We start from the raw sequence: 19,123 nt of genomic DNA, 5'->3' as shown, positions 1-19,123 counted from the left end.
TAACTGAATACTGGATAATCAAGGTTCCTCTGTAAAACTGTTGTACGATAGCTTGGTGTCATGTGACTTCTGACCTTGTCCATCTCAGTCCAACACCGGCACGTGCATGTTATTTTTTTCCTGACCTCTGTGCCCAAATGTACTGGTGTGAATGAGGTGGTTAGTGATATCTGGTTTAGGAGGTTGGCTCCCTGCTTGCTGCACATGTGTGAGGATGGCCAGGGATTAGGGACCCAGCAGATCTGTGTTCTGTGTGTGATGTTATTTCCTTTTTAAAACAAAAACCCTCACATAATTTGATCCTGTAACCCCTGCATCACAGATCAAGACTGTTACTCCACCCACTTGGGATGTGATCAATGCCATTTTCCTTCCTTTTCTTGAATAATTTTGAATTCAAGCATGATAGAGGGCTCGGTAACTGTTCCTACAAACAATGTGTCTCTGATGCAGCTTTTCAGTTTTAATTGCTGGAGCACTCTGCAATGCAAGTCATAGAGCCATAGTGTCATAGATTTATAATCGCGGAAACAGATCCCTCAGTCTATGTTGACTAGATATCCTAAACTGATCTAGTCCTGTTTGTCACCATGTGGCCCATATCTTTCTAAACCCTTCCTATTCATATACCCATCCCAATGCCTTTTAAATGTTGTAATTGTACCCGCCTCCACCACTTCCTCTAGCAGCTCATTCCATACACTCACCACTCTGAGTGAAAAAAGTTGTCCCTCAGGTCCCTATTAAATCTTTTCCCCCCTCACATTAAACCTATGCCTTCTGGTTTTGGACTCTCCTACCTGAAGAGAAAGACCTTGGTTAATTCACCCTATGCATGCCCCTCATGATTTTATGAACCTCTATAAATGTGATTCCTAAGCAGCTGGTGGATCAGAGAGGTGTCATGGTGAAGGGTTGACGGATGTCAGATGCCAAAATCCGTAGATGAAAGGTGCACGTGGCTGGTACCTATGGATCATGCCCACAGATTCTCATTGGTGTTGAGCAACACAGAGATCTTTTTAGAGCCAGTAGGGAGCTGAAGTAGCGAGGTACCCGCTCTGAATTCAATGTTGAGAATTGCTTGTTTGATGAATTTGGTAAAATACGAAGTGGAATGCTAATGAGGTGCTTTGTGGTGCCAATAATATGTTTTAACAAGCTATAATCCTGCTTAGTTCTCAACTCACCACTGCCAAACAAATACATAAAAGATGCAGCGAGGTGCTCCTGATGTTGAGACAAGCTTCATTGGCCATCTCACCATAGTCCCATGCGCTCAGTCCCCTATAAGATTCAGCCTAATGTATCCTAGGTACACATTTGCCCAACTTAAATATACTGTAGTTTAAGGAAGGATTCCATTTTGATTAATGTATTATATTAATAAATAGTAGAAATATATGAGCATAACAAATAGGAGCATGAAAGACCATACAAACCCCTTGAGTCTGTTGCTCCATTTAATACAATTATGGTTGAGCCTTGCCATGAACTGTACTTGCCCAATCTCATTTCCCTTGGTTTCAATCTTGAATGTATTCAATGACTGAGCAACCAGAGCTCTCTGGGCTAGAGAATTGCAAAGATTCAGAATAAGTTGAGTGGAAAAAGTAGTTCTCCTAGCTTGAAAATATGTATTCTAATGCTGGACTTGTTAGCCAAGGCATTAAACGTCTCAGCAGCTACACTCAATCTTCCTCAGAAATTATTTTGTTATTGTCTCATCAGTATTGCTGAACTTTAATTATATTAACTTATTTATAAAGATAAACTCAACTTGTCAAAAATTTAACACTTAACATATGGGTTAAAAGAAGTACTTGTTGCTGTTCAGGGTCAAAAGGGGATCGTGGTCTCGATGGATTTGATGGACTTCCAGGATTTATCGGAAAACCAGGGGAAAAAGGTATGGAAAAAAACATGTTTCTTACATATAATAAAGTTTTTATTGATCTACCAACTAGGTGGGTATATATACTTAGTAATATGCAGCATGAGAGAGCCAATTATTTGATCATTTGTAATGTAGCATTTTGATTTAAGGCATTTTGTTTGCAGTAGATGATAGCGTAGACGGTCTGTTAATAAAACTTATTCCTTTATTTACATTTTGCCATAAATAAAATGACATAATTACAATAATATACTGTCATTAACTCCTAATCACAGGAATAATTAAGTGTTCGAGTCACAATAAAATAATTAGAAATTAAATAAATCAGTAGTATAAAAGCAAAATTAACAAGTTTATACATTAAATTGTTCATTGGACATCTTTATTTTTATGTGTCTTCATTTTTGTAAATTCCCTGAAACTGTAATCTTTGCAAACTAGCTTATTTTACATGTATCTAATCTACTTGATGTTGATGTAATTTTAAAAAAAACTACTTTTGTCATTTTCAGTGAAACTCTGTCCTTGTGCGCTTGTTGTCTGCTAGATTTCCAAGCTCACCTGATATCCATTCAGGCCTAAACAGCAGCTTAGTCACTTTCTCAGGCCTGCATCCTAAAATATACAGTGCATTCCTCACAATGGCCTATACCTCATTTTTCTGCACTCAGACCAAACGATGGTAGAATGTAGGAGCAGTATTCAGACCATCAAATCTGCTCCATCAGTCAATGAGATGGCTAATCTGATAATCCTCAACTGCACTTTCCTGCCTTTCCCCCCCATATCCTTTGATTTCCATACTTATTAAAAATCTGTCCATCTCAGCTGCGAATATACTTAATGACTACAGCCTCTGTGAGAATGAATTCAACAGATGCACCTCCCTCTGAGAGAAGAAACTCTGACTTATCTCAGTCTTAAATGGATGACCCCTTACTCTGAGATTATGCCCTCTGGTTCTAGACTCTCACAAGGAGAAATAACCCCTCAGCATCTACTCTGTCAAGACCCCTAAGCATCATATATATCAATGAGGTCACCTTCTCTGGACAGCCTTCAATGTCACTATGTCTTTCTTTAGAAAAGGGTAAAAAATTGTTCATGATTCTAGGAGAGGTCTAATTAATGCCTTGTATGGTTTTATTCCCTTTGAAATAAAGTCCACATTCCATATAACTTCCTGATTACCTGTTGAACTTGTATGCTAGGTTTTGGTGATTTTTGTGCAGAAACTATCAAATTAGCCCCTCTATTCTTGCTGCCAAAGTGTATAATCTCACATTATCCTATCTTTCACTTCATCTGCTAAGTTTTTGATCACTCACTTAGCACATCCATATCTCTCTGTGGTGACTCTTTCTGTTCCCCTCACCACTTGTGTTCCCACCTACTTTTGTATCATCAGCCTTCTTGATAACCTCCCTGCTGATGAAACAGCCATTTTTACAGCCAATGTCCCCCTTAGTCTTGCACTTCCTTTGACTACATTCCTTGGTTGATTCTACTTCCAGAATATGTCTCTGATACATACTTGCGTACTTTATCTAAACTCACTTCTGGTGTTCCCATTATAGTTTCTGTACTCACTCCATTGGATTTCTATGTCTATTCCTTTTCTTTGAACATTTTCCAGTGATCCATGCTGATTCTGCCTAGCTGCTTCTTTTGTAAAATTATTCTCTTATTGAAATAGACACACCCCAGCTGTTTCTGTAGCTTCGTGTGTTCAACTTCATACTTCTGCTCTGAACTGGGAAATAGAGCAGGACAGGTGGTGGAGGTGACATTGGGGGAGCACTTTGGGACCAGTGACCATAGTTCAATTAATTTGAAAATAGTTATGGAGAAAAACAAAACTGGTTCAAGTTCTAAATTGGGGCAAGGCAATCTTTGATGGAATTAGACAGGAGCTTGCAGAGGTTGATTGGAGTAGTTTGTTTGTAGGCAAAGGGACCTCTGGCAAGTGGGAGACCTTTAAAAATATGATAGCTAGAGTTCAAGGTCTATATATGCCTGAGAGGGTGAAGGGCAAGGTTGACAGGAGTAGGAAATCCTGGATGACAAGAGATATTGGGGCTTTGACCAGAAAGAAGAAGGGGGCATGGCTCAGGTACAGGCAACTAGGATCAAGGGAATGTTGGAGGGATACAGGGGATACAGGAGTTTATTGAAGAAGGAAATCAGGAGGGGCATGGGGACATGAGATAGCTTTGGCTGAGAAGATTAAGGTGAATCCAAAGAGGTTCTTTAGGTATATTAAAGATAAAAGAATAACTAGAGAGAGAATAGGACCCCTCAAGGGCCAAAGTGGACATGTATGTGTACAATCACAGGACGTGGATGAGCTCTTCAATGAATATTTTTCCTCTATCTTTACCATGGCGAAAGACATGGGAACTTGGGAAGTTAGTGCTGATATCTTGGAGACAGTCCATATCACAGTAGAGGAGGTGTTGGACAAATTAGAATGTATGAAGATATGTAAATCTCCTGCTCCTAACCAGATATATCCAAGAACTCTGCAAGAGGCTCAAGAAAAAATTGCAGGGGTCCTGGCTGATATATTTGGATCATCATTAGCCACAAGTGAGCTCCTTGAAGACTGGAGGGTAGGGAATGTTGTGCCCTTATTCAAGAAGGGCTGAAAAGAAAAGCCTGGGAACTATAGACCAGTAAGCTTAACATCTGTGGGAGGTAAGTTACTTGAGAAGATTCAGAGGGATAAAAAAACGTGCATTTGGAAAGATAGGTTTTGATTAGGAGCAGTTAGCATGGCTTTGTGAGTGGGAAGTCATGCCTCACAAATTTGCTAGAGTTCTTTGATGAAGTGACCGGGAAGGTTGATGAGGGCAGGGTGGTAGACATAGTCTACATGGATTTCAGTAAGGCCTTTGTTAAGGGTCCACATGGTAGATTGCTGTGGAAAGTTAGATCGCATGGAATCCAGGGAAAGTTGGCAAACTGGAAACACAATTGGCTTGAGGGTAGGAAGTAGAGGTAATAGCGGAAGGATGCTTGTTGGACTGGAGGCCTGTGACTAGTGATGTGCCTCAAGGGTCAGTGCTGGGTCTATTGCTGTTTGTTACTTATCTCAATAATTTGGATGAGAATGTACAAGGCATGTTTAGTAAGTTTGCAGATGACACTAAAATAGGCGGTATCGTGGACAGTGAGGAATGTTCTCAGAAATTGCAGCAGGGCCTTGAAATGGCAAATAGAGTTTAATATGGATAAGTGTAAAATATTGCATTTTGGAACGTCAAATCAAGGTAGGAGTTTCATGGTGAATGGTAGGGCCTTAAGGAGTGTAGTGAAATAGACGGAGCTTGGAGTTCAGATGCAGAGTTCTCTGAAAATGGAGTCACAGGTAGACAGGGCCATGAAAAAAGCTTTTGGCACACTGACCTTCACCGGTCAGGTCATTGAGTATAGAAAAGCAAAAGTGAGGACTGCAGATGCTGGAAATCAGAGTTCAGATCAGAGTGGTGCTGGAAAAGTCCAGCAGGTCAGGCAGCATCTGAGGAGCAGGAAAATTGACGTTTCTGGCATGATGAAGGGCTTTTGCCCGAAACGTCAATTTTCCTGCTTCTCGGATGCTGCCTGACCTGCTGTGCTTTTCCAACACCTCATTGAGAATAGATGTTGAGAAGTTACGTTGCAGTTGTACAGGACGTTGGTGAGGCCGCACTTGGAGTATTGTGTTCAGTTTTGATCATTTTGCTATGGGAAGGATGTTTATTAAAGAGTGCAGAAGGAATTTACAAGGATGTTGCCTAGATTCAATGGTCTGAGTGATAGGAAGGGGTTGGACAAACTGGGACTTTTTTTCTTTAGAGCATAGGAAACTGAGGAGAATCTATTAGAAGTGTATAAGATCATGAGATGCATGGATAGGGTGAATGCACTCAGTCTTTTTCCCAGGGTTGGGGAATCAAGGAGTAGAGGGTATCAATTCAAGGTAAGTGGAGAAACTGAGGGGCAACTTTTTTACAAAATGGGTTGTATGCATATTGAATGAACCAATAGCAGAAGTGGTTGAGATGGGTACATTACTTTTATTTAAAAGGCATTTGGACAAACACATGGATAGGAAAGGTTTAGAAGGATATGGTCCAAGTGCAGGGAAACGGGGTTAGCATGGATGGACATTTTGGTCGGCATGAGCCAGTTTGGCCAAAGGGCCTGTCTCTGTGCTGTAGGTCTCTGACTCTCTAACTGCTATGAAAAATTGATTAATCTGTAGCACTTAACATATCAAGTCTCTATTTCCTTATATGCCTTTTACTGATTTCCATATTTCTCAGTGTTTTAAATTATTACTTTGCTTGACATTTGTGCAAGCTGCTTCTTAGCTTTATACTGTGCCTCTCCTCATATATTAACCATAATTGCTTGACTGTACACGTAGAAGTTTTATTCTTTACAGATTATGCATTGGCATTATATTATACTAAGAACTATCTTGAATACAGTGTAATCTAGATAATTTACCACTTCCATTGCAGAACTCCCATTTCAGTTGGAGAACTGTGGTAGAGGTGACATGCCATTTGGAGCAGTTGAATTTAGGCAATAAGTCTACCCAGAAAATGCTTCCTAAAGTTGTGACTGAATTATAACACTACAAAATTGCTGTGACCCTAGATACCAATGAAAGCAAAATAGTAGGACGTTAAAGTTCGTATTTTGTTAGTAACATGCACACATTAAAGATTAGCAAGCAGTGTTTTGTATACATATGAACATCTCTTGCAAAATTATTTTATAAAACTGTTATGTTATTGTGCCTAATGAGAGGGTATGTAGGTAGTTATACTGCAGCAGTCTCTTAAAATCTAGCAGCATGGCTAATTACTACACGTCTAATCTCTGATGTGACATCAGTTTGATCAATACTGAGACTCATTGCAGGTAAGTGTCCAAATCCAGCTCCATGCAAATACTTGCTGGTGAAAGGAACTATCACTTTCCATCTATTTAGTGTGATCTCAGGACGATTGGTCTTCATGGCGACTCCAGATTCTTGGAGAAAGTCCAGAACCATTTCTAAAGTTTAATTGCAGAATTTCAAAAAAGCGTTTCTGCTCTGGGCAAATCCAAATCTTCAGAGTGATATTCAAAAGTGTTTTTAAACTAGTTGAAATTTGTCACGTCCAAATTGGAGAAAAAAGATTCAAAATACATTTGCAAGTAGCTGAGATGATTAGTCATAACATAAGTGGGACACTGTTTCCATTTCAAGCCAGAAACATGGAAAGTTGGGGAAATGAATCATAGTTCAAATTCAGCATAAAAAAAATGTAATGCTCTTCACAAATGCTGTGACTGGATCATCCAATTGAAGAATGTTTATATTCTGTCTTTGCCTACAGTAAAATCATGGTAATTTGAATTGCAAGAGGCCTGCCTACAAAATTGTATTAAGCGGAGCTTCAAGATAGTCAAGGAAGCACTAATGTAACCGAATTTTCCTATGAACACATTTTCAGTCAAACAAATCGAAAACACAGTGATCTAGTGAATAAATTAAAATTGTCTTTAGTTTTCAATTTGTTCAGACCTTACAATAACCAGATCTTAAAAGACAATGGCAGCAAAAACATTGGCAGTTAACTGTGGACAAACTCAGTAAACTTTTTTCTGCTTGATGTGCTATCTTCATGTCATCAATGTAAATTAAACAGATGCTTTTTTGCTGCACTGCAAAATCCCAGATATCTCTATTGGCTTTGCAGCTTTGGCTTGAACAATGGTGAGGGATTGGGCATTCATATAGGATACTTCAGTGTCATCAGAGTGCTAGCCTTCTTTTTCTTGCATTGGTACATTTTGTCCACTTTCCTGATTCATGTCTCAAAAAAGATGGAAGTCATCCAAAGGGTTTTATTATCTTCAGAGTGTATGGATAGTGTTTGCACTTGGATTGGTACTGTGGGCCGACATTTGCAAAGCAATGTGGCATATTGGGCTTTCCCAACACAAAATGGGGCAGCTTTTCCATGATATCCATGTTGGCACAGGCTAAAGTAATATGTTTCTTGCTTTGCCTTTTAACAAAACACATTTCATGTTTAAATGTTAGGGAGAAAAATAGTAAAAGAAGGTAAAACACTCTAATTTCAACCATGTTGAAAATGTATATTGGTGAGTACATATTCCAGACATGAAGGGGACCATATTGTAGCCATCATTGTCGGCTTGCACATGACTTTTCATTTTAGTGTGGCTGAACTTTGCTCTGAATTATTAGTGCAGTCAAATGACAGGCATGCATAAGCTCAGCTGATCCAGAAGCCAGAAATTCATTGAATTTCCATTGAATTTCCTATATTGCCAGTGTGAATGACTGACAACTTCGCCACAATGGGGTTTTGAGTTCTCTAAATTTGATTCATCAGGATTTTGTCTTACTTTTGACAACCAGGGAACCTTAGTGAGAAACAACAACACAAATGATCAGAATCCTTGTTGTCACACGGGATTTCAAACTGACACACATAATGTGGTGAAGGTGCAATATAGTTCACAAATGTGAATGCTGCAATTGCGCATGTCGCTCCATGTTCAGTTCTTTAGTTGCTAATTGTTTCCTGTGAATCATGCAATGAGTCCAAACAGCAGACAGAGCAACATGCTTCACTGAGGCATGCAGGTCTGACTAGTTGCCTGAGGAGGTGGAGCACCATCAATACAAACTTCAACATATGATTGCAGGGCATTTTCATGTCCTCCATATATCACTGTAACACAGTAAATATTGCCTGGTCCAGGAATATTTGTGGTCAGGAACCAGAAGACAGACATAATTTTGACAAGAATATTCACCCACATGCAGTGCACAGATGCCAATATGTGAGCATCTCACAATCTGTGGCTCACATCAGTTTGAAGAGCAAAAGCATCTGCATGATCAACATGGATTCATGATCAGCTGAAATTGCCTATCCTTCACTTTATGTTGCAGTTTGAGAGGGATCTATATGCTAATCCACTTGCTTCCACCTCTCCAAACTTTATTTTAACCATACTGATTCTAACATGTAATATCAAAGGGCAGGAAGTTATGGAGGGGCTGAATGGCTGATCCCCATCCTATGAGGAATATTGGTAGCTAGATAACTGGCCAGTTGGAAGTTGGCCCCACAGTCATAAAGCACTGAGAGTCAGTAAAACGAGCTCCGAGTGTTACTTCTGTCCTTCGATGTGGATCTCTGTGCAGGAAGCTATGGCAAACATGGAAGCCTCATGGATAGTAAATTTGGCCTGGAATCTTAGGCAGGGGGAAGTTTTAGCACTTTTGTGATTTTGTGACTTTCATATTCTGGGTTAGAGGATTGCTATCTTCTGGCAGGCTACTTTTGATTGCCATTAATGATAGTGCCATTTTAAACACTTTTAAAAAGATATATTGGATATCCACTCAGACCCAACTGCTTATTTTGGTCTCTGCCTACCCTCTGTGTTTATTAGGAGTGAGCTCAGAATTGGGTAGGATGGAGGTGGGCTGGCCACACAGCCTATATTGTACACAACCCCAGTGAAAATAGCAGGCAAGGAGCATGTAATATCCAGCTGATTATTTGTGGAATCCTGGGGGCATCTTTGATTGCACTTCGATAAATCAGCTCAAAAGTTGCACTGAGGTGTGTCAGAAATGACTAGGACACTCTGAAATGGAACTTGTTGCTGTAAAAACTCTTCTTTTTGATGTTGGAAAAATGATTATCTTTCCCAGAGCATTATCCTTCTGAATGGTCTGAAGTGTCACTTGGGTATATTTGGCTTCATGCTTTTGCTAGACAGCACTTGAGACAGATATGGCCTTTCTCTGGATTTAGGCAAAAGAAACTCTGATGGATCCAGGGAAGTGTCTTGTATTTGTAAACAAATCTTCCCCCCCATGCTTTTCCTTTGCAATGGTGTCAGAAGCTGCTGGAGATAGAGCTGTGAATAGATATTTGATATTGATGTTACAGTATATGGTGGTGTCAAAAAGACATTTAATTATTCTCTTAAGATACAGATTATGGAAGCATTTGACAAATCAAGAGTTCAGGAGCTCCTGCAAAGTGGGTTCTTCCTGATCCCAACCATCAACTCCAACTCAAACTCTTCAATTCCAGTATGATCTAGATTCCATGCTCATTGGTCTTCCAATCAAGATTCCCATGGATTGATGTGACTCTGTCATTCATCCCAGTAAACCATGGTCACAAAACAAATCAGCCACTCGTAGTGATGGAGTTGCAAGCTTAGAGTTCATTCCCTGCCTGTCCCTTGCAACAAACAACGGCTAGAAAGAAAATAGGGTGTGGGATGAGGCCTGGGAGCTGCTTCTGGCCATGACCCCAACTGTTTGTCAACTGTTTGTGTGGGACTCCACACAAAGCCCGGCATTACTTTAAAGGTTCAGGCTAGAGTGGGGTGGGATGGGGGGGGGGGGGTGAAGAGAGCGGGTAGAGAGAGGGTTTGTGAATGACACGTACGCTCTGGAGGCTAGAGAGCTAATGGACTGATATTGGCACATTGACAGTCACTTTGTCTGAGTTGGGAGCTGCTGATTCGAGATGGACAAACAGAGAGGAGCCCTTAACAAGGAAGTACCCTTGGAAGCACAGGTTTGATATTTAAAAATGCAATCGCTGCCTGGTTGTGATTATCCAGTGGCAATGCTGGTGTAGGCACGGAATGAAGCATTGCAGTCCCTTCCTCACCTGAGCCTGCCATAGATTCCTCACCATCCTTCCGGTTGCTACCTTGTGGCAGCATTGCCAACTGGCTAACAGCAACTTAATGATTTTGTAAATATTTGTTTATCAAAGAGAAGTGAAAACACCACTTCTAGATCTGCAAACAGCATATACAATAACTGCCTTTAGATTTTAATCTTGCATAGCTTCAAACTATTTTATTTGTGGTAGGTATATTTATTAATGGTTTGTGTAAATTAAAAGATGTGTTTCACAAGATATATGTTTAATAATGACATATAAATGAGGGACCTATTTTCTTTTACATAGACACAAATAACTTGACTCATTTGTACAGATTAGTACAGGAGATGAAGCGATTCTCCTAAACCAATCTACTGAAATCGGCGGATAAAGTGAGATGAAGGGAGACACTGCCCTCATAGAAATAGGTGCAGAAAAAAAGCTTAAGATGGATCTTCTGATGATCAGACCATTTTTATTCCAGTGTAGATGGGAGGTGGGTGAATGGGGATCCTGTGAATCTCTTTCATAGCAGACTTCAAAGGAATTGCTTGGGAAATTGAAGATTCCACTGGACAATTCCTCTGTACTTTAAAATCTCCAAAATTACCCTTTTAACTTGGCAAATTTGGAGGTTTAATAGTAGCTTAGGGGAAGAATTGGCTATTAAATGCAGTCTAACTTCTCACTCTGTACTACCTTGCACTCCCAAGACTATACCTCCCCCAGAGCACTTAAACCCATCAGACCATGTTAGAACCCCCGGGTCCTGACAACCCACACTGCTCTGGACCTGGCAACCCCTTCCCTTTTCTCTGGATCCACTCCTGTCTTCTCCTGCTCTGGACCCATCATCTCCCTTCCCTCACTCTGGGCTCATTCCTCTCCTATTCTGGACCCAACACCACCCTTCCCTCATTCTGGATCCAATCCTTGCTTCCATTTTGGACCCAACACCCCCCTTCTCCTGCGCTCCCCTTTTTCTCCTGCTTTGGACCTAATATGCCGCTTCCCTTGTTCAGGACCTGGCACCCCCTTCCTGTTCCTTGCCATTTGACTTGACCCACTGTCTACCTCCCGGTATTCAAAACCCCTTGGCACCTGGGACCTAACCCCTACTTCACTCGCTCTGGATGAAGACCCATCTCCCCCTACTGTGGAATTGTTCCCTAATTCCTCCATTCCTGATCCAACTTTCCCTATCCCACTATGGACCTGCTCCTTTTTCCCTGCTGCTTGAAATTAGTCAAGAATCTCAACATATCCAGAACAAAATAGCTTACACGATTAGTACTCCATCTATTTCCTTAAACATTTTTCCCCTATAGTGCAAATGTACGCTGGTACAGAACCTTCTAGCTCTATGGTGTATCACAGCAACTTGCCAACAGCACCCCTCAACCCCATGACCTCGTACCATGGGAGTAAGCAAATATTTTGTTTAGCGGGCCCCATTTAGGTCTTGAATATCTATGGAAAATATGGCCATAAATGACCAAGAAACAAATCCTGACAATAGTTATTTATTTTGGCATAAATAAAACATAAAACCTTTATTATGATAGTTATCTAACTTGACAGTGCATTCTATACAACAATTGTACCCTTTCACACCACCCTGGATAATGTGAACCGTTCCTTACAATGTCATTCAAGTTTGGTGATACTTCTTTCCTCACTACACCTTTGCCTAATCTGAGTCCAACAAGGTCTATTTTATTTCTAATGCCCACAGTAGTTTCTTTTTGTCTTGCCAACATGGATGCTGTATTACTGTGTTCTCCAATATGGTGTTGCAAGGACCACTAGAGAAAACTAATAAAGAAAAGGGGAAAAAAATGTGAAGACATCAAAAGGAAATCATCACATCTTTTCGTATATACAAGGACGAGTAGTCTGTCTCTGTTTATCATTCCTGGAGCTGAGATTTGGTCACATCACTGATGTTTAAAAAAGGTGCCAATGAGTACATCCATAATCTATCCCACAGTTGTTAGAGAGCACATCCTAAGTTTATTTTTTTTAACAACACAGAATCCAAACATAAAAGTGCACTCTCTTCACTTTCAGTTATATTCACTTTTCTCTCTTCTCAGGAGTTCACCATTACCTGCCATTCCAGCAGGGACAGAAGGTTTTTTTCAACTCTAATCTTCTGAAGTCCTTCAACAAAGCATTGAGATTATCTGAGAACTTAATTGCTTGAGGAGACCCTTAGCAATACGTGCCATGAAACTTGTTGCAGATAACGAGTTTTGTTTCGATCTGTCAATCTTCTTCACCAGTACAAATGTCAATTGTGCTTTTGTTGAGTCGACACATCTGCCATCTTCTGGCTTGTTTGCAAATTACTTTAAATCTGAGCACACTACTCACCAATCCTTCGGTCACTAGAATATTTCTCCAGTTTTATCTAATCAATAGCTTACGTAATTTTAAAACTTTACTATATCTACTCTTAATTTTCTCTGTTCTATGGGGTGAAACTAATTTTTTTCTGTTCTCTCTACCTAAGTGAAGTTTAATGTGGAATTATAATGTAAAAAGTTGACAGGATGTACACAAAATTACAAAAAATAAAAATAAGCTCATTAGGTTGTGAACATATAAAAGTTTTGATGGTTGAAAGCATTCTCCGGAGTACTGTCACGTTAATGAAAACCTTAAGGTTACAGGTTGAAAACCTATGATTATCGGGACCCATGGCACAATTCCTCAGCAATAATTAGTTTTTACAATTGGAATTTTTTTAAAAAATGGGAATATCAAGCTATTCTAGTTGTACTGACTCTTCTTGATGAGTATGAAAGTGCAAGTGTAAAATAAGTGGAAGTTTAAAATTACAGTGTATATGCTTACAAAATCAAGAAGCAAATCAAAACTGCAACAATCCAATAAGTAATTCTGATTGGAGACTTAATTTGTGTTTCACTGCTCTTCAAGTGATGGCTGCTTTTAGGTGGCAGCTTATTTACTCCCGAAGGAAAGCCAACATCTGTACTCTAATCATTGACCAATGTTAGTTTATCAGGATGTATTTTTCATCGGCCTTGAAGTTCTTCAGGATCTACGTTTTAACTTTCCTGTAACTCCGGGTGTCCATCAGTTCGGTGCAAGGAACAGTTGTTTATGTGCATTTGGCTATCATTGCAACTGCTATAAACCTTGTGTACATTCCCTTGTGCAGCTGTGGGTCAGATAAGAAAGTCTTGTGGGCTATGGTTTGCCCAGAGTTGATCTAGAGGGGTAAGGGCAACAGGTGTATAGTGTTTCTCTCTAAACTATGCAGAATCCTGATTTGAAAACATGTCCATTTTCCATTGCAGCTGGAAATAGATAAGCTAGATCCTCCTAACACTGTGGGTGTTCCTACATCACGCAGGCTGTGGTAGCTTAGGTGGGTAGCTCACTACCAGCTTCTCAAGGATAATTAAGGAGCAACTATAAATGTTTGACCGCCTTTGATGTTACATACATCAACAAATAGAACAAAATTCAAAAGTCAGAGATGTGCTTATCTTCTGTTTTGTTTTGTTTTCAGGTGAGCAAGGAGCTAAAGGCGATAAAGGGAACATTGGTTTTCCAGGATTTAAAGGAGATAAAGGCGATAAGGGAGGTCCCTGTGAAAATGGTACCAAAGGAGAAAAAGGGGAGCAAGGTGATGTTGGCAAAATGGGGTTAACTGGAGAAAAAGGTGAGAAAGGTGAGAGAGGAGAGATAGGAGAAAAGGGAGAATGTGGGGACGTTGGTGAGAAGGGTGATCATGGAGATTCAGGGGCAGAAGGTGACAAAGGTGATAAAGGAGAAAAAGGTGATCCAGGGAATGATGGCATTAATGGAAGTGATGGATTGAGGGGGGAAAAGGGAAATGATGGACAAAAAGGAGATAAGGGGGATCATGGACCACAGGGACCCAAAGGATCACTAGGGCCAAAAGGAAAGGATGGTCGCAAAGGTGCCCGTGGTCGAAAGGGCATTCGAGGACTAAGGGGTTTGCCAGGAAACAAAGGTGAGGATATAAAGATCATGCCATCTGCATTTAGTGTGGGATTATCGCCAAGTAAGTCCTTCCCTCCAGTTGGGACTCCAATAAAATTTGAAAAAGTGTTTTATAATGAACAAAATGTCTACAATCCAGAAACTGGAAAATTTCACTGCAGCATTGGAGGTGTTTATGTGTTTTCTTACCATTTGACTGTGAGAAGTAGACCTATACGAGTTAGTCTGGTAAAAAATGGAACTCGTACCTTGAAGAGTAGAGATGCAATTTTTGGCCAAGATATAGATCAGGCATCTGGCCTGGTTATTCTAAAGTTAAAACCCAATGATCAAATTTGGTTGATGATAACCCGAGACTGGAATGGCATTTTTGCGAGCAATGATGATGATAGTACATTTACAGGGTTTCTTTTGTACCCAGAGTAGGCTTCACATTATATGAAATAAATCTGTTATCTTGCAACAACCTGGATCCCCTTTTGAATGTACTTTTAGTTTAAGATTTGGTCCTTGCTCAGACAATAAATGAAACAGTATATTTGAAATAATCAAAAATGAACTTAATTTTGTTGATTTTTGTTTAAAGTAACTTGACATTGTACTGACTATATTATATTAGTTAATTAAATCAATAAATGCTGTGAACATATGGCATTTCTTGTCTTCCTATTTCAATTTCATATTCATTTTCAAAATGGGTAACAGAATATTTCACAAGGTTTAACTAAGTGTTTAGTTTTGATCTTATCCCATAAGTGGTGTGAAAAAGGATGTTGAAATTACAAAATACAGTGATTATATCTGTAACCATCTAGGCAGGTTTCATGGGGAAGTGTTCTGTTGACAAGATAATGTTCAGAATGATACAAGCTTTGTTTCACTATGCACTTTATTTATACTAGCTTCTAACAAAATTCAATTTCAAATTGAAAGGGTATGATCCAGTATCTGCCACTAACCATATTAAAGCCTTTTAGTTATTGAAATCTTTTTTTCTTCATGTATTTCTCACTGATGAGGCTATAGGGATAACTTTCAATATACAGCAAAGCTGTTCATTGATGTCAGTGGAAAGGAAAATTGAGCAACCGCCCAGCATACAATACAGGTTTTATGCTGAAAAGGTGAAATTTATACTGCATAAGCTCTGAAGATCTTTTTAGATTTTTATGAAACAGTGAGTCAGCAGCTCGTCTGGTAGGGGACAATAGGAGCCATTTGCCCAAATCATCCAAGCTGAAATGTAGAGTTGCACCAGACAAATGCAAACTGCCTGAACTAGGAAATGCAACTATTCCTGATAGAAAATGTGCACCAATAAATGCAGTGTCACACAGTAATAGAAGTCTCCAAAGTACAGGGTGTGTTTTGAAATTGTCATGGGATGTGAGCATTATTTGCAAAACAAGCAATTGCTCTTCACCTCAAATGCCTCTTGAGAAAGTATTTGTGACTAATGATCCCCCGAGAGTCAAAGATCTCATGCACGCCAATTAGAGTGCTGATGCATTGACTTTTGCATGCATACGTTGCTGCTACATGTGGACCTCTGAGGTCTATGCATCAGAAAAAATGAACCAGGAAGAACATAGATGGTGAGCCATGTTTTTGAACCACTGCAACCAATCTGGAACACCTAGAATGTTGCTAGGAAGGGAATTCCAACATCTGGATTCGTTACTTTTATAATATGGTTCAAAGTCAAAAATGGTATGTATGGCTTGGTGGAGAACTTGCAATTCATAGTGTTTTCCCATATTTGCTGCTCTTGGCCTCCCACATACAAAGGTTGCAAGTTTGAAAGGTGTTGTTGGAGGAGCCTTGGTGAATTGCTGCAATGCATATTATATGTACGTCCAACTGTTGACACTGTGTTAGTAGTGGAGGGAATAGTTAGGGTGCCAATCAAATGGGAACTTTTATCCTGAGCTCTGACAAACCACTTGAGTCTTGTTGGAGCTACATTCATCTCGGAAAAGGGAGAGTATTGCATCATAGTCCCAACTTGTGGGTCTCGTGGAAGATGGACAAGATTTAGTCAGGAGGTGAATCACTCACTGCAGAATTCCCAGCCTCTATGTGTTCTGGAAGCCATAATAATAATCTGAATGTTTCAGTTAGGTTTCCAGTTGTGATGAAGCCCAGGATGCTGGTGATGGGGGAGGGACTTAAAAATGGTGAAACCATTTAATATCAAAAAGAGACGACTAAGTTGCTTGGCACTGGCACTTTGGTGCGAATGTCACGTGTCACTTATTATCCCAAGTCTGAAAATAGCCCATATTTTGCTGTATATGGATACAGACTGTGTTAGAATCAAGAACAAAGAACAATACAGCACAGGAACAGAGCCTCTTGCCCTCCAAGCTTGCGCTGACACATTTTGCCTAACCGTTAGTAACTAATGAGATACAACTGATACTGAAAATTGCACAATCATCAGTGAACATCTTCATTTCTGATGTTTGTTGGAGGGACAGTGATTGATGACAGAGTTGAAGATGGTTAGGCCTAGGACGCTATGTTGAGAAGTTCTTGCAGTGATGCATAGGAAATGTAGAGACTGACTTCCAAGAGCAGCAACCAACTTCCTTCATGCTAGGTATGCCTCCGAGAAATGGAAGTTTCCCCCTGAATTCGCAATAACTTCAATTTAGCCAGGCCTGTTTGATACCAGTCTTGGTCAAAATCTGCCTCGATGTCAAGCGTAGTCATCTCACCTTGCATCTTGAATTCAGCTCTTTTGTCCATATTTGGACGTGTATCGTAATGACCTCAGGAACTGAGCAGGCCTTGCTGAACCTAAACTGTATGTCAGTCAGCAAGTTATTACTGAGTAGGTGTTGCTTTGCTGACAACATCATTTTTCTGGCAATTAGGAATAAACAGATGGGATAGTAATCGGCTAGATAGGATTGAACCTGTTTTTTAATGAGGTGCTGTTTCACACATCTTACAAAAATTTGCCCTGAAAGTGCACATTTGTAACAGTGTGAAAACATGGAGCATCTGTATTTAACATGACTCTGACAAGGAATGAGGAAACGTGACTGACTTGGCTTGGCTGAGCACTCAGCATGGATTGTAAGGTAGGTATCACATTTAATTAATTTATCTAATTCAATGCACTTAGATATCCACAAATGTGATCAATAAACTTGTCAAATGAAGAGTTGCCACCAGCCATGTGTCAAGATCTATTAATACAATGGCATTTTCTCCCAAGTATTTTAATCTTGCTGATGTAAAATAACTGTCATGACACATTTCAGTGTTAGTCATTCCAGGGTTTATTTACTCCTGGCTGTCTGTTCAGTAAGATTTTCCCACATGTACTTCCTAACCAGCGTTTCTTCATCGACAGGAAGTAATGATGTATCTCTAACTGAGGAGCAACTTCACACAGAAGGTGATGCTTATATTGAACGAGTTGCTCGAGGAAATAGTAGAGCTGGAAAAAATTGCAAAACTTAAAAGACATTTGGACAAGTATATGGATAGGAAAGTTTTCGAGGGATATGATATGGGCCAAAAGCAATAAAATGGGACTAGTTTAGTTTATGAAACCTGGTCAGAATGGACAAGTTTGGCCAAACAGCCTATTTCCGTGCTGTCTACCTCGATGACTCTATGACACTATCTATGTTTAGGAAGGTAACATTCACTGGGTCCCTGTGCTAATGGCATTGCATACTCTGCATTGATAGTCACTTGAGCAGACTAGCTTAATGATACAAATGTGGTTTTGCCTGATCAACACATTAATTATTCACACAAGCCACTGATTATTCTCTTGTTACTGGGGATGCCATAGAGTGACCAGATCTCTCAGTAACAGCGTTGGTGCTTTTAAAACCTCCCATCCCCTGGACCTCCAATTAGATAAATTGTGATCCAATGTATCTAAAGCTTGAATTATAAAATTTAGTTAGGAAGCCTAGGCAGAACTCAAAGTAGGGGCCACTGCAGAGGTCATAGTCCGTTGATATGCAGTTCGGTAATCCACCAATACCTAACTGTGCATTTTGGACTCAATTGACTTGCTCAAGTTGTATTAATTATGGCATAAACTGTTGATACTTAGACACCAGTGTTGTAATTCTGACAATGGTAGAGTAGTATTAAGACTCTTTCCGCATTGCTTCTGCTGTAATAACATGAAAACATTTTTCTCCTGCATTAGCTGTCATCTGGTTGGTTAGTAATCCCATGTGCATTGAGTTGATAATGTAATATTTCCGAATAGGCAAAACTTTCCTCTTCCTCCCCTTTCACTGACACTTACTCTTCCTTCCTTGTGTTTCAGACTCATCTGTGACTTGTTTGTAAAATTGGTAATCTCAGGACATTCTATATTCTGATTGTGAGGGAAATAACTCAAAAGGGAAAAAGTTGAAAAATCCCTTTTGAAACTTTTTTTCAGATATTTTTATTGTCATTCAATTTCTTCCAGAAAGAAGAAGCAAATATTTGAGATAACTCTCAGAAGGTGACAATATTAATTCTTGCA

The 19,123-nt window shown here is 39.8% G+C and overlaps 1 protein-coding gene across 1 annotated transcript in view; it reads left to right on the top strand.

The window, feature by feature from the left end:
- Nucleotides 1-15,200, top strand: part of otol1b (otolin 1b) — a 32,127-nt gene extending 16,927 nt beyond the window's left edge. The window contains exons 4-5 of the mRNA XM_072572692.1: nt 1,838-1,909; nt 14,156-15,200. Coding sequence (XP_072428793.1) covers nt 1,838-1,909; nt 14,156-15,039 — 956 coding nt within the window. The 3' untranslated portion in view covers nt 15,040-15,200. The remainder of the gene's footprint in view (nt 1-1,837; nt 1,910-14,155) is intronic.
- Nucleotides 15,201-19,123: the final 3,923 nt, after the last annotated feature.

The sequence above is a fragment of the Chiloscyllium punctatum genome, chromosome 6, assembly GCF_047496795.1.
Source record: "Chiloscyllium punctatum isolate Juve2018m chromosome 6, sChiPun1.3, whole genome shotgun sequence".
NCBI lineage: Eukaryota > Metazoa > Chordata > Chondrichthyes > Orectolobiformes > Hemiscylliidae > Chiloscyllium > Chiloscyllium punctatum.
The sequence above is the reverse complement of the archived record's forward strand: the minus strand, read 5'-3'. Positions and strand labels throughout refer to the sequence as shown.